The sequence below is a fragment of the Calypte anna genome, chromosome 2, assembly GCF_003957555.1.
Source record: "Calypte anna isolate BGI_N300 chromosome 2, bCalAnn1_v1.p, whole genome shotgun sequence".
Lineage (NCBI taxonomy): Eukaryota > Metazoa > Chordata > Aves > Apodiformes > Trochilidae > Calypte > Calypte anna.
Window position 1 is genome coordinate 766562 of NC_044245.1, and position 16390 is coordinate 782951.

A 16390-nucleotide genomic window follows, 5' to 3' on the forward strand; every position below is an offset into this window, starting at 1 on the left:
CTAGGATGTCAGGCTCTGGAGATTTGAAAGCTGCAGAGATTAAGGGACATGATGCTTTACAACTACTGAACTGCATGAGCCAAAGAGAAGGGGCTTTCTGATTTATTAACATGAAAAGGCTGAAAGAAAACTCTTAAACACAGATGGAGGAGCAAATGATGCAAAAAAAGTGGCAATAGAGGCACCTTTGTCTGCTCTACTTCTGGTTTGTTGGGTTTTTTTTGTTATTATTTGACTTGATAAGAAATACTGTTTAACAAGGTTGGAGCTTAATCCTCAAGAGTTACTCTCTCCATGTAAGGGAGTAGAAGCAGGATCAGCCTCTGACCCAGCAGCAGATCTGACCCACCTGCACCCCTGGGGATGGAAGGTCCCAGGTAACAGAAGAGGTCAAGCACTGTTCCTGGATTAGAGATGTGAAGCATGACTGATTTGCAGCCTGGTTTCAATTAATGAGAAGGTAACAGGACAAGTGATGAAACAGCCAGCTAGAGAAATAATAAACAATGCACAGCACTCTGGGAAGTCTTTCAAGCTGCTTTTGTTTGACAGGGTGGCAGATGAGGTGGATTGGGTGCAGTGAGCAAGGATGTTTCTTTAGCATCACCCCAGTTTCCTAATTTGCTTTTGAAAAGTTTTCTGAAGACAAGAGCCTGTTGTGTGCCCTCCTCAGCTGGAGAAATAGCTCTGGAAAGGAACCTGCCTATCAGTGGATCACTTCCAAGGAGTGGACTGGACACTTCAAGAAGGTGTGGTCCTTGTTCTTGATGTATTTCTGTTTAAGTATTGACCCTCAACAGAATATGGCTGTCGTGATCATTCAGTAGGGACTGCAAGTGTTTTATTTATTTTTGTTTCCTTCTCTGGCCGTGATGGCATTTGAAGAAAGAATTCAGCACTTGAAGGTTGTCAGGAGAAAGCTTGGGAACTGTAAGAGCTCCCAGCTGGGATGTGGCTCAGCACAGATTCTGCTGCTTCTGCTCCAGTGGCTGTTGAGCAGGCAAATGGGGACAGTCCAGGGACATGGGGGATGAGTGACCCCCCCGTGACAAGGCATGGCAAACATAAAATATTTGTCATTGGGCAGTCTGTCTGGTGTGAGCATGGGGTAAGAAGAAGTCTTACACCATGTTATGATCTTGAAGACAAAGAAGCAGTTCTGTCTCTACCTGAAGAGATGTTTGCAGGCCTGTTTTCACACTGGTTTGGGGAGATGTGATCTGGTCTTGAGTGCAGAAGGATAAGGCTTAGAGAAGGTTGGAGTTCCTCAACTTGAGCTGCCAGATCATCATCAGATGCTGTGGAGGGGATCTTTTCTTTAGGAATTTTGCTGGCTTTTTATACTTCAGCTGTTTGGTGGAACATAGGAGGTTCCAGCTCAAGATGAGGAGAAACTTCTTGGCTCCTTCTCTGGAGCCTTTCCAACCCCCCTGGCTGTGTTCCTGTGTGCTCTGCCCTGGGGGATCCTGCTGTGGATCTCTGGGGGTCCCTTCCAGCCCCTGAAATCCTATGATTCTATGTCCATGTTTGAAGGCCTTGAACTCTGAGCTTTGCTGAACAGATCTTGCTGCTCACCTCAGAGGCTTCTGCTCTGCAGCACTGTGTGGTTTGGTGACCCTGGATTCACCTGGAGCAGGGTCAGGACCCTCCCAATGTCCCCCTGCCACCTCTGGGACACTGCTCCAGCCTCTGTACCCTGTGTCTGAACTGCAGCAGTCCCTGGGTCAGGGTGAAGCTGTTTAAATTTGGTAACAGCCCTTTCAGGGGAAATCACTTCTCCCTGCCTGGAACAGGGGGTGACAGCTCTGCAGGTCAGGGCTCAGCATCACTGCCTCCTGGGGACAGCACAGGGGACAGCCTGGCCCTGCTCGGGGTGGTACCAGGCAGAGAGGAGACTGCAAAGGGGATGAAGTTCACCCCAAAAACTCTTCAGGGTTTCCTTCCTTGAGCACTGTCAGCTTCCAGATTGCTCTGGAAGTCCAAGAGGCTTTCTGTAGGTTGTTAAAGCAACACAGCTCAGTGTGAGACTTTGTGGGATCACAGAGACACAGAATGTTCAGGCTTGGAAGGGACCCCAGAGCTGCTCCAGTGCCAGCCCTGTCCCAGCAGGATCCCCCAGGGCAGGGCACACAGAACACATCCAGGGGGGGTTGGAAAGGCTCCAGAGAAGGAGACTCCAGAACCTCTCTGGGCAGCCTGGGCCAGGGCTGTGTGGAAGGGCAGGTGGTGCTTATTTTAAACGTAATTTAGTCCCTGATCACTGTTTTTGTGTGGCTGTCACTTGCAGACCTGAGCACACGTGTGTGTGTGTGTGTTTGTGTGTGTGAGTGACATCTCTGTGCTCAGGAGCTCTGACCAGGTTGGTAGCAGAGGGGATGAGACTCCACTGCCTGTTCCTTACAACTGGGGTTCTGTGTGTATCCCCTGGGGTAAAGCTGGGTCCAGCTCTGGGGTCCCCATCAGCAGAAGGACACGGAGCTGCTGGAGCCAGTGCAGAGGAGGCCCTGGAGCTGCTGGGAGGGCTGGAGCAGCTCTGCTCTGGAGCCAGGCTGAGAGAGTTGGGGGTGTTGAGGCTGGAGAAGAGAAGGCTGCAATGGGGAGACCTTAGAGCACCTTCCAGTGCCTGAAGGGGCTCCAGGAAAGCTGGGGAGGGACTTGGGACAAGGGCCTGGAGGGATGGGAGCCTGCGAGGGGGAAGGGGTTTGGAGCTGGGAGAGGGGAGATGGAGAGGAGATCTTGGGCAGGGAGGGAGGGAGGGAGGAATTCCTTGGGGTGAGGGTGCTGAGCCCCTGGGTGCCCAGGTTGCCCAAGGAAGCTGTGGCTGCCCCATCCCTGGCAGTGTTGAAGGTTGGATGGGGCTTGGAGCCCCCTGGGCTGGGGGAGGGGTCCCTGACCATGGCAGGGGGTTGGAACTGGGTGCTATTTAAGGTCCCATCCAACCCAAACCAGTCTGGGTTTCTATGATAATCCTTGGAGAAAACACAAGGATCCTTCTCATAACTCATGCAGATACCTGCTCCAAGAAGCACTTCAGGGGGAAGTCTCCTAAACTGAGCTCTTGTTTATATGAGCCTATGACAATGCTGGAAATAAGCCTTTTGTTTAAAATCAGAACTTCAGGTGCCTCAGTTGGTAAAAGGTGTGGAGTCCCTGGAGTGCAGCTCTAGATGGAGGCATCTCAAGAGGGTACCTGGTGGGACCTGTCCCACACTGTGGCCCAGAGCATTGCCCTTGATCCCAGAGACTTTTTTCAGTCCCATCTGAGATGTGATCACAAATTACTCACTTCCTGAGCATCTGACATTCCCAGCAGGAAGCAGGAACATGAGCACAAGCCTTGCTTGTGGGGAGCAATTAGAAGAGAGGGTGGGAGGAGTGACTGCCATGCAGCTCTGCTTCTTGCCTGCAATTTGTCATGAAGCAATCACTGCTGAAGACACTTACTGCTCCTTATTTGGAAGAATGAGCCAGGGCAAAAGCAATGTAATAAGGGAAAAGTCATAAAATAAGCTGTAACAATTGCAGCTTGGGTTTGGTTTTTTTTTTTTTTAACTGGCAGATTTTTTTATTTTTTTTTAAAGCAAAATGTGAACCCTGTGTTGAACTTTCAAGTTCCTGACTTGGCGTCTTCTCCAGTGAGGAGATAGTGGTTCTGACAGTCATTTTTTTAGCCTTCTGGATTATATAACAGCATGGAATTTCAGAAGGAAAGCAAGAAAATGTTTCTCGAATTGTCAGCACCCTCTGAGATGCCCTGTGGTTTCTCCAGGACCTGGAATATATTCCTGATCCTCTTTCTCCCCATCCGACTTCTCCACTGTGGATTTTAATTTGCTTCTCGTTGGAGCAAATTAAAGTATTTAGAGCAATCTCAGTCAGATTTGGTTGGAGCAATAGCTCTGGGTAGTTAAGCCCTTATCTTCTTCAAAGCCAGAAGTCATTTTCCCCCAAAAGCTGCATCTGAAGTGCCTGTGAAGGCTTTGGAGGCTGGAAGGGACATCTGACATCTCTGACATCTCGAGTCCCTGCTCAGAGCAAGGAAACCCCAAAGGCTGCTCAGGCTCTGTCCAGCTGGGGTTTGAGCTGTCTCCAAGGATGGAGACTCCACAACCTCTCTGGGCAACCTGTCCAGTGCTCAGTTTCCTTCAGATTTTTGTAAGTAAAATAATAATGTACAAGAATGCACAGTAATAGAATCATAATAGGAATAATAGTAGTAGTAATAGTGTAAAGAGTTGCCTGTATTCCAGTTTGATAAGGGGAGAGTCACTGGGTAACTGGTTTGGTGGCTCTGGTTGTTCTTCATCAAGGCTGCCAGCTTGGTGCTTTCTGTGTTTATTAAATGCAAAATCTTCTTTTAGTCTTGAGCTGTTATCTGTGTTTGAGCCTGGGTGTGCACTTGGCTCAGGCTGGGCTGCATCCTTTTCCATGCAGTTGTTTGTTTATCCCTTGGATTTTGGGTGTCTCTGGAGCTTGTCTGCAGCACACACTCACAGGGATTTTGAGACCCTTTGCTCTGACAATAAAATACTGAGAAGGTTCCAGTGAGGAACTGAGTGTACTCTGAAGGGATTAAAACACACCAAGGGAGCACTGAGCATCTTCACAGAATCATCTTGGAAGTGGTGCAGGGGAAGCTCTGAGGTGATGCTCCTGGATGCCTTCCCCTTCCTTGAGCAAGGGAAAGGAACCCAGAACATCTCAGCTGCCTGTAGGGCTTTTGACCTGGTGTTCCCCATGCCCTGACACCTCTGGTCAGCAGGGTGAGGGTGGGACCTCTGTGTGTGTGCATGAGAAAAATCAGAGTGGGGATGCAGGCAAATATCTCATGGGTCTGTAAGCCTGGACCAGAAGCTGTTGGTGCTGCTGGTGACTGCCCCCAGCAGAGCCTCAGCCAGCACCTGGGTGCTGCCAAACTCCAGATCTCAGAGGATAATCCATGAGGATGATGGGAGGACTGGAGGAGCTGCCACATGAGCAGAGGCTGAGAACTGGGTTTGTGCAGCCTTAAGGGAGACCTTATTACCATGTACCAGTCCTTAAAGGGTGCCTGCCAAGAAGATGGAGACTCCCTTTTTCCAAGGACTCACATGGAGAAGACAAGGGATAATGGGTACAGGTTACTCCCGGGGAGATTCCCATTGGGTTCCAGAAGAAAACCTTTCACTGTGAGAGCAATGAGACATCAGAAGGATCTCCTCCCAAGGGAGGTGGTGGGTTCCCCTGCACTGGCAGTTTTCTGACTCAGCTTGGCAGGGTGCTGGGACACCTCATTGCAGCTGTACTTGTACCTAGAAATTTGGACTAGATTATCCTTGGGGTCCCTTCCAGCACAGCATCCTGTGATTCTAGGGAAAAATTGGGTGTTGCTGACCTGCCTTCCAGCAACACCTCCTGAAGTTCCTTCCATACCCCCCAGGGTGGTGTGGGCTTGCAGTTCCTTTCAGATCACTGGGAAGTTGTTGCTGGGCACAGGTTTGTCTGCCAGCTGGCAAAATTATTGTTTTTAAGTGGTGATTCCAGCAAAGCAAACTGGACATCCACTTAAGATACTGAACCCACCCAGCAATCTGCACAAAAGAGCTTTAAGGAGGCTCTGAAGATTCTCTGTTTGCTTGGCTTGGTGCTGGCAGGGCCATCTCCTGGCTGCAGACTCAGTAATTGGGAGGATGCTTAACCTCCAGCTGGGGATCTGGTCAGTGCCCTATCAAGATTAACACCTCCTGCAGGAAAAAGGCTTTGTCCTGGTAATCCTCTCCTAAGAGTGCTCCTTGCTGGGGGTTCACTCTCTGACCTCCTGCCTCTCCCTGGGCACAGCTCTGACTTTTCTCCTGGACCTCTGAGCTGCCAGCACTGGGTCTGTCTGTGCTGGGGCTGCCAGAGGGGCTGTTTCAGATGGATTAACTCCTGACCTGGCTCAGGGGCCAGTGCTGATCTTTGCAGAGCAGCTGAGCAGACAAACAACCCTACGCTCTCAGCAGCCCCACTGAATGTTTTCTGCTCTTTCTCTGGGCCCTGCTGGGGGATCCGTTCAGGGAAGGTGCTTCTTGCATGGGATCCTTATTTTTCCTTTCAGAAGCAAGCTTGCTTTGTAAGTACATTGCTAATGGTATTTTTTTTTCCTTTAAGCAAGACATTGTAAGCTGTAATTCCTGTGTTGGTTTATATTGACAGTCCTAACCAGATTTTCAGCCATCAGCAAGCTCTAATGTTTGCTAAAATTACTTCACAGGTTTGTGGGATCTGTCAAATCTGCATTTTGTGCTGAGTACTTGAGCTGCTGATAGGTATTAAATAGGCACTTTTGTACTTGGTCCTCACAGGAGCTGGGCCAAGCTTTCTTGTTTGCTTTTATGGCTGTAATTCATAGGTCACACTCAGACTGTGTGCAGAGGGTCTGCAGAAGTGGGTTTGGAACTGAAAAATCCTCTTTTTTACAGTCCTGTGGAGCAGGATCCTACAGGATAGGGTCCTACAGGACTCTGTTTCTGACATCACATTTCTCGTGTCCCACCAAGCTGACTTGAATAAGGAGGAACTGAATAGTGGGGCAGGGTGGGGGTGACAAACTGCAAGTGGCCACTTTGGGGACTTTGGGTGCAGCAGGTTTTGCTCCCCCTTGCACTGTCCCCGCCAAGCTGAGGTTTGTCACCAGCCTCAGGAGCTTCTGTGACTGCTCCAGATCTGGCCACTGGCCTCCTGGCTGCCTCCAGCAGCTCCCTTGGCTCCTTCCTGCAGCCCTTTTTCTGCAAGGATGGTTTGAGTTTGATTTTTTTTTAATTAGCATCTGTTAGGAAAATGTTGTATGAAAAATATTCAAGTCTTTGGTTTGCATTTCTCCTACTTTGGCAGAGGGAATTCACAGCTGCTTCTGAATCATCTTTCATCTGGCTTTGGGGCTTTTGCTAGAACTGAGGTTTGCAAATCCCTACATATTTGTGTTGAACTGTTCCAGGAGTTTAATCTGATGGCTCTGGTAGATGTTTCCCTTAACACTTCTTAGTATCTGCTCTCTTCTCCTCTACTCATTCCTTCCAGCAAGGTGTGTGAGGTTCTCCTCTCTACCTAAAGGTATAAATGCAACCTCTCTACGAACAAGAAACACTAACTGGAGTTTTTACTCCGAGTTTACCTGTTGTGACCCCAATTCCCCCCTTGGACTGGTGGATAGGACCCTGCCAGTGTGCAGCTCAGCTCTGGTACTCATAGAATCAGTCCAGATCTGTGGAGTTCAGTCAGTGTGTGCTCTGCAGCTGATGGGGCTCAGTGTGGGTCCAGCCCCAAGATCACTTAAATCTGTGAGAAAATTGATGTCAGATTTTCTTGTCTGTTCCAGGGCCTCTTGCTTGTACTCACAAGGACAGTGACAGTCTCCTGGGTTGTTTTTTTGGGTTTTTTTTTGCTTTAAGTGGAACTTCATAGGCAAACGAATGACAGGTCCCTGTCCAGAAGACTTTACAACAGAACAAAATTAAATCCCTCACTATTCTGCCCCACAAAGAGTCTTAAATAGTAGTGTCTCTTGACACATGTAGTGACACTTTGTGTACGGAGTGCTTTACAAACCTAAACAATCATGGTCTGTCCTAATAAAATATTTCCTGCTGAAACTCTCAGCCTGAAATCAACAGCCAGCATTTCCTTGCCTGATGTCCCTGATGTCCCTGCCTTCACCTGCCCCCTCCCTGCCTGCTCCTGCCCCTACTTACCCCTCATCTTTGCACAGAGGCAGCAGAGCTGTCTCCAGGCTTGGCCTGGGCAGCTCCTGTATCCTCTCTGCTGAAATCATCCGTGTCAGATGTCATCATTTAGCAGAATAATTGCTGAAAGCCACTGGCAGAAGAGCAGCATCTGCTCGCCAAGTCAGCACGGTGCTGGGATGCTGGGAGCATCTGCAGGGATGTGGCAGGAGAGGTGGGAGAGGCCCTGCCCCTGGTCAGAGAGGGAATTTCTGCAGTTCTTCAGCACCTTCTCTTGGTGCTGTTTCACACGGGGGTGAAGCAGTCCATCATCTTGTGTTTACTGGAGTTATACTTTGGGTTCCCATTCTCTGGCCTTCAGAGTGCATGTAAGAGCAAAAAAATAAATGCAATTTGTTTCTTTGGATCAGAGTCTAAACAGTGACTCTTCCCCAGCTGTGAACTGTTAGAGCATAACATCACTGCCCATGGTTGGTGCCTGTCTTGTGGTGCAGGTATCTGCCTGCAGTGTTGGGTACCAGCAAAATGCTCTGTATTTGAAATTTCATCAGGAAGAAAGCATGTCTGCAGCATGCCACGTGTTCTGTTGTTTCTCTTGGGACACCTGAGTTCAAACTCTGGTGCCCTGAGCAGTCTTGTGGATTGTGTGTCACGTTTCCCTTGGAAGATCCACTCCTTCTTTGTTCCCTGCATCTGTGTTGGGTGCAACATTTCTCAGCCCTTGGAAGCAGAGCACACCTGGGATGTCCTCGTTCAGGTCAGCTTGGGAGCTGGGAGCATAGAATTGTAAAATCCGAGACTGTTATGGGTTGGAGGGACCTTAAATCCCCCCCAGTGCCCCCTCTGCCATGGTCAGGGACCCCTCCCTCAGCCCAGGGGGCTCCAAGCCCCATCCAACCTTCAACACTGCCAGGGATGGGGCAGCCACAGCTTCTGGGGGCAACTTGGGCACCCAGGGGCTCAGCACCCTCACCCCAAGGAATTTCCCCTTTCTGGTGCTGGTGTTGTCCTTGTCTCATCTCCTTTAGCCCAGGGCTGGGGCTGGAGGAGGAGGATGAGCTGGGGCTGGCAGCAGCTCAGGGCAGGCAGAGATTCTCTGGACAGGGAGATCCCAGGTCCTTTCTCCCCCCAAGGGTTTTGAGATGTCATTAATTGAAACCTGGTGACACCAGCTCTGAATTTGGGTAGACAAACACCCACCAAGGCCCATGTCCCATCTGCCACGAGTTAAAGCTGATTAATTCTGCTGCCTTTCCTGGGGATTAGCTGTGAAGTCCCTGCTCAAGTGTGCCTGGGAACAACTCAGAATAGGAACAGGCAGCCTGCCCTACACCTCTGACCTTGCAAAGGTTCTGACCCCAGGCATGCTGTGTGGTGTTGAGCTCCAGAGTTACATCAGGAGAAGGAGCATTTGTGTAGGCATCTGAGATTCTGATGTGGTTCTGGGTTTGTTCAGTCCCCTCCTGCTCTTGTAAGACCAAAACCCCTGATGAGATTGCTGTAAGTACTGACTGATTTGTACTGAATTCATTATGTTACTGTGCCATGTGAAACAAACAGCCCCACAAAAGCCATCCTGCTCTTCCTTAATCATTTTTTAATTCAAGTTATTACAAGCTCTATGAACCTCTGTTCCACCTTGTTACAGATGCTTTGCCTGCAGCTGGCTGGGCCTCCAGCTCCTAGAGGAGGCAGCACTTGTTGCTTTTTTTATAAGTATTGTGGGGTTTAATTATTTCTTCCCTTCTTGTTCCTTCCGAGTGTTAACAGTGGGGTTGCTTTCATTAACTGCAGTTTTGCACCAAACTCAGGATCATCTTCAGGGATTTCATTGGAGAAACACTCTCTGTTTCCCTTTCTGAGCTCCAGGCTGGCAAGCAGCATCGTCAGCCGAAGGGAAGGCAGAAATATTAAAAGCATGAAGGGATGGACTGGGAAGAGAGTGCAGCACATTGCCTTGGGGAATGAGAGGAGGAGTTTGTGTCAATTCTGCTTGGGATTTTTCCAGAAGAAACTGGAAATCACTTTGAAAGTCTAATGTTGTTGATAAAAGAGTTGAAAAATTCACATCTTCTGAAACTGAAAAGGAATCTGGAAAGTCTTTTAGACTGATCTCAGGAAGAAGTTCTTCAGCAGGAGGGTGCTGAGACTCTAGAACAGGTTGCCCAGAGAAGCTGTGGCTGCCCCCTCCCTGACTTTGGAAGCTTTGAAACAACCTGGCCTTTTACAGAGCAGCCTGGGCTATGGGGACCTGGGCTGCAGTAGCCACGTGCACACTGATGTACAGGATTCCTTTTGGTGTAAGTTTTAAACCTCAGAGGTGTTATGTAGCTTAGTATGTATTTTATTTTTGTATAAATTCACAGCTTTCCCATAGCCCCATTTATAGCTTTCACGTGCTGTATGGATTGGTGCAGCTCTTCTTTACAACGAGAACTTAACTTACTCCTTAGTGCTTTGCCCCAGCCTGGCTGTTATTGCTGCTTTTATTTGTCTGCTGAAGTGATTTAAGGTTGAAGTGTTGAAAATAGAATCAATATCAAGAAGATATTAGAATAGTATCATAGACTGGGCTAGGTGGGAAGGGACCTTTCGAGGTCATCTAGTCCAAGCCCCTGCAGTGAGCAGGGAATCTTCACCTTAACCAGGTTGTTCAGAACCCTGCCCAGCCTGACCCTGAATGTTTCCAAGGATGGGCCATCATCTACCACCTCTCTGGGCAGCCTGGGCCAGTGTCTCAGCACCCCCAGCTTAAAACATTTCTTCATCTGAATCTCCTCTCTTTCAATTTAAAACCATCACCCCTTGTCCTGTTGCTGCAAGCCCTGCTGAAAGTCCCCATCTTTCTTACAGACCCCCTTTAAGTATTGGAAGGTGGCAATAAGGTTTTCTTCAGGCACTGGAAGGTGCTCCAAGGTCTCCCCATTGCAGCCTTCTCTTCTCCAGCCTGAACACCCCCAACTCTCACCCTCACCCCAAGGAATTCCTCCCTCCCTCCCTCCCTGCCCAAGATCTCCTCTCCATCTCCCCTCTCCCAGCTCCAAACCCTTCCCCCTCGCAGGCTCCCATCCCTCCAGGCCCTTGTCCCAAGTCCCTCCCCAGCTTTCCTGGAGCCCCTTCAGGCACTGGAAGGTGCTCTAAGGTCTCCCCATTGCAGCCTTCTCTTCTCCAGCCTCAACACCCCCAACTCTCTCAGCCTGGCTCCAGAGCAGAGCTGCTCCAGCCCTCCCGGCAGCTCCAGGGCCTCCTCTGCACTGGCTCCAACAGCTCCGTGTCCTTCTGCTGCTGGGGACCCCAGAGCTGGATGCAGGACTGGGATTTAGAGGTCTGCAGCATTCTTGGGAGCCTTGAAATCCCAACCTTCCTGGAGAGAGATGAAATCCTCATGTTCACAAAGATGTGGGTGCACCTGGGGCTGCTGTCAGAGAGCAGACTGGAGCAAGGTAGAGATAATAACCTCACAAAAAGCAACCACCAGGCATGGATGGTGAGGAAGAGGAGAGCCCACAAGAGTCCCAGTGCTGCTGCTGCAGGGCTGTATCTCAGTTCACAGCTGAGCTTTCTTGCTTTGTTTTTTTTTTCTAAATATCTTCCAACTGCTCATAAAGACTTGAGGAAAAGGCTGATCTGCAGGTTTTCAGTACTCCCTGTGACAAACCTTATTGGAATAGCTTTATGTAGTCTGACTTCTTGATTTCCATCCCTTTTTCTGTGCAGTGTTGATGAACAGTTCTGTGAACTGTTGTTCTGTGCAAGGTGCCTCCCAGGGTCTGGTAACAGAATCCTTGGCTCTGGAACCTCTCGGGTTGCTGCTGGCTCTGGGTCTGTGCATTTGGTTTTATCACAGGCCAGCAAGGGCAGATGGACATTTTCCTCAGCCAGATAAAAAGCACCAGGCTTTGATGTGTTGGTGTGTTCAGCAAGCACTTTATTGGAAACTGGGGGAAGATTTGGCTAAAGTGGGCAATATGAAATACACAGCCAAAGGCCTTGGGGGTATTCAGGAGAAACTGATTCACTGCAATGCTTCAGCATTTGTCCTCCCAGTAAAGAGAGAGCCCAACATCCTCTGGGTGCTGTGGCTCTGGGGTGGCATGAAGGTTTTTGTAGCCATGGTCTGATTCAGTGTGTGGAACTTGCTGGCTGGGCAGGAGAGGAAGGGGCTTTGGTTTCCCCTCCTCCTCCCTGTGATGTGCTGAGCAAGCTGTGCTCAGCATTTCTGTACTGATGGACTTGAAAGCTTTGCTCAGCCTCACCAGCTCAGGCTCTGGGGTTGTTCCAGCTCTTGTATGAATGAAAGATCTCCCTGGAGACCAGGGTGAGAGCCTGTCCAGTGTTTGGAAACAGGCCAGCACTCTGAGGCGTGAGTCCACTCGGGGTCTTACAGTTGAATCAGGATGCAGGAATCCCCATCACTCTGTTCCTTCTGTTTGAAGAGCTGGATCAAAGCAGGAAAAAATGAATATTCATGGTCTCTGGTTTGGCTAACAGTGTTACCTCTTGGCCTCTGAATGCCACATCATGCAGTAATCTACTGAAAATATTTCAGCTTAATGTTTCATTTCTGACTTGGTCCTTTTCTTGTCTAATTTCAGTCTTCCCAGGAGAAATCATGGATGAAAAGATGTCTTACAAAGACTTTCTCGATCGCAATGAGTCCTGGACAGTGGATGACAGAGAGCTGTGCTTTGAACCACAGCCCGTGTTCAAACCCATGGATATAGCTGGTAGGACTGTATTCCTCTGCAAACTCTGATATCAGTTATCTTCTCAGTCATGCAACAAGATAAAGTCCTGTCCCTATGGGGGGGTTATTCTCTTGCCTTGTATTTATGCCTCTGTCCTTGGGGATATGCAGCTCTTTCCCTGAAACACAGAACATCTTCACACCAGAGATATTCAAATCCTGCCTGGATGCAGTCTTGGGTAATTTGCTCTGGGTGATCCTGGTTGGGGTAGATGATCTCTATAGATCCCTTCCAACTCTGATAATTCTGTAATTCTGTGAATGAACTGAGCACATCCAGGCCCTGCCTTGCCCTGGAGCACCCTGAGCTGCTGCCCTGCTCTGTTAGAGCACCCTGAGTCTGGGTGAGTAGATTTTCTCCCTGACTTGGCTCACACAGTGACAGCAGGTTTTTGGGGTTTTTTTGTTGGCTCCCACAGTTTAACCACTTTCAAATCCTGTGGCTTTCTGTGCAAACCTTGCCAGAAGTCCTTGCCAGCTGCCAGCAGAGCCTTCCCAGCTCTGGGCAGTGCTGGTTCAGCTGTCACGTAGCTGTGGTTGCACTCAGGTCAGGCTGTTCTGGGGAGCTGCTGACTCTCTTGAAAATTAAATGAACCTTGTATAACTTGTCCCTGCAAAAATCTCCCCTTTCACCCAACGTCTTCCATCCAATTTTCTCTCATTTCTGAGAAGACTGATGGGAAATTGCTTGCTTGCTGTTGAGGTGTGAGAGATGTGTGTGCTGCCCAAAGTGCAGCACTGGAAACCTGGCTGGAAAAGGGTGGAACTTTTGTATGTATGTGTGGGTTTGTTGAGCACTTTGTACCTGCATACAGATTATTTTCTTGCTGGCTAAATCTTACATTTGCTAAAAGATTCTGTGAAGAAATTATATATCGTTACAAGGGTAAGAAATGATTTGTGGAACAACAGGAACAAAAGAGCATCTCATTTCTCAGACCCAGTTGTTGGGTTTTTCCCTCCTGTTACTCAGAGGAAAGACTGAGATGTTGATGTAGTTTTATGTTCAATAGCCAGATGACAAACTTGTTGGTTAGGAGCAATTTACATACTTAGCCCATCACCCAGTGTTCTGTTGGCCTGGATAATGGGAAGCTGTGAGTTCTCTATTGCACAGAAGCACGTTTTCCTTACGTTTCATGTCCTCAGAGGATCTTGCACACCTGTATGTGGTGCATAAGGCACCATCTATAATTCATTGTGAAAGTATTCCCCATCCTGCTCTGCCTGGTACCATGTAAACAAGAGATTCTGCTTAGAGCTGATCTGATTTCCATAACTGAGCAGAGGAATCAGAGAGGGCAGATGAGCTTTAAGGACTTGTCAGCAGAAGGAGAAAAATGGGAACAGCAGACTGGTTTATTCAATATTTTTATGCTCACTCTCTGGAAGAGAGTAGGATGTTTTTCCTCCCAAGGAGGGAATTCTCTGGTCAGGGGGTAGCAGGACTCCTGCAGCACTGCTGTGGGTCCTCATTCCTTGGTGAGAAACACAGGAAATGCCATCCTGGTTCCTCTGCTGGGATATTCTGCAGCTTTTGAGAGCACAGAGTCATTGAGGCTGGAAAAGACCCCTGAGATCATCAAGTGTGTGTGAGGCTGCTCTGGATTTGCTGGTGAATATCACAGACACCACTCTGGGATCTGGGAGTGGGACCCAACGCTATGAAAGGAACAGTGAAGAGCAAAAACTTCTGTCAGTGTTTTACACACTGGAAACAAAAAGATTTGTTTTAACACTGTTGTTGGAATGGAGGGTGAGAGAAAATAAACAACTGCCCAAGTGCTTGCAAGCTTTGGAAGTGCTGCAAGTCCCCTAATCACAAGTGCATCATGATTTACTGCTGTGTCTACAGGTAAATGTCCAAGTGTGAGGAGTTCCTAATTCAGTGCTCTACAGTAATTTGATTTTTATTAGTCCCCAGGCACTGGCAAATCTGAGCTAAGTCTCTGCACAGCAAAGGATGCAAATCACAAAGAAGCTTTCAGAAATGTTTTGTCCATCTTACCTCCATCTCTTTAGCACCTGTCTGGCTTCTAACATTGTAAATAAGCTGCAAATTTGGAGCAAGTAGAATTATTTCCAGGGCTAATTTAATGCAAGGACTGATAATTTCCTGAGCAGGCCCATCTATAGGGTTCACCCTTTCCATTGCCATCAGCAGAGAAGCGTTGATTACCAGTCACCAAAATGCTCAAACTTGAGTAGTGGAGGATCTTTGAAGATGGGAAACAGAAGCTCAGCCACAACTCTTCCTGCTCTTCCCTTTTTCCCTCTGGAGCAGAGAGGGTTTAATCTGGGCTGCTCATTTTTGCCATGTGAATGCTGGACAAAAAGTGGAGATCAGCAGCTTCTCTCATAGTTTTTAACTTGATTTTAGATGATGGGTTTGGTGTTGGTTTTTTTTTTTTTTTTTTTTTTTGGAATTAGATTTTGTTCTGCTTTGTGTTTATAATCAGGGGGAAAATAAAGGCAGTTACTTAGGTTTGGCAGTTCTGTTTTAAACAGCTTGAAATTAAAATTTTCTCCCATTTACTCTGAAGCAAGACATTATCTTGGCATCTCAGATATTTTGATAGATTTATAAAAGAACTCATGGAGCTGACCTGATCTTGACATCTTGGAGCACTGTTGGCTCTTCCAATCCCTGAAGGGAACCTCCAGGAAGGCTGCAGAGGGACTTTTCCTCAGAGTGTCCAGCCCTAGGAGAAGGGGAAATGGATTGAAAGTGCAGGAGAAGAGGTTCAGCCTGGAGCTGAGGAAGAAGTTCTTCAGCAGGAGGGTGCTGAGACTCTGGAACAGATTGCCCAGAGAAGCTGTGGCTGCCCCCTCCCTGGAGGTGTTCAAGGCCAGGTTGGATGAGGCTTGGAGCAACCTGGGCTGGAGGAGAGGTGTCCCTGGGCATGGCAGGAGCTTGGAGCAGAGGAGCTCTCAGCTCCCTCACAGCCTCACCCATCCTGGGGTTCCATGTGAACACTGGATGGTTTTTGGCTGTCACCCCCACAGGCAGCTGGCCTGACATAAAACTGAGGAGCAACCTTCAACTGGATTCCTTTGAATCGTGCTCAGCCAGGAAGAAATCTGGGCAGTGTCTGGCAGCCAGTGTGTGACAGCCCTGAGAAACGTCACACAGGAGGCCACTGGGACCAAATCCTCTCGTTGCTTTCTTGTGCCTGCCTGGGGAGAAATGCAGCAGCTGGCAGAAGCCTTAAGACACATCAGGGGCTTGTAAATTTGTTTGAGGGAGGGCTGCCACGTTCCTTTGCCTCTGACTGCATCCTGACAGTCATTCTGGAAGGGTCTTCATTTTATTCTATCAGTGAGGTCATCTGCCTGCTCTCTGACTTGGGGCATTTCAGTTAAACATTCCATCTTGGATAACTCAGCCTGAGGTGATGTTCTCTCTCCTCTCTGCTTGCTTGGGAAGAAAGGAGATGTGTGATACCTGAAAACCTGGAGAAAAGGAACTTTCTCTTGCTGAATCCTCAGCATCTGTTGCAGAGGACATTGTCCTTAAGACATTGACCAAAAGCAGGACAGAACTTCTGCACATGAGAGCAACCAAAGCTGTGAGCAGACAACTTCCCACGTGGACTGGAGCTGCTGGCAGCCTCACAGTGTGTCTGGAAGCACAGAATCAGCATGGCTGGAAAGGACCTTCAAAGGCCTAAGGGTGAAGGCTGCTCATCTGCTTGGGCATTGGGAAATGTGTGGTTTTCCTCTCTGGCTTGTAGCTGGGTTACAGTACTGGCCCACCAGTCCCTGTGTGCTGGGGTCTTGTTCTTGGGGAGGAGAGCCCATAGCTCGGAGAGGCTTTGGTCTGCCCTCAGGGAACTGATCCCCCAGGCTCACACTCAGAGGGTGCCCATCAGGTCAGCAACAAGGGCTTCCTTCTTGAGAGGAGGGACAAGTTCTCCAGGCAGCACTTGTCACTCAGAGCTCA

General features: G+C 48.7%; 1 protein-coding gene across 6 annotated transcripts in view; it reads left to right on the forward strand.

Moving 5' to 3' along the window:
• The window catches only part of LOC103536145 (microtubule-associated protein 4-like), a 150320-nt gene that overhangs the window by 86124 nt on the left and 47806 nt on the right, over nt 1-16390 (forward strand). For all 6 annotated transcript variants that reach the window (XM_030444902.1, XM_030444905.1, XM_030444907.1 and 3 more), the window contains one exon: nt 12296-12427. In XM_030444902.1, coding sequence (XP_030300762.1) covers nt 12296-12427 — 132 coding nt within the window. The remainder of the gene's footprint in view (nt 1-12295; nt 12428-16390) is intronic.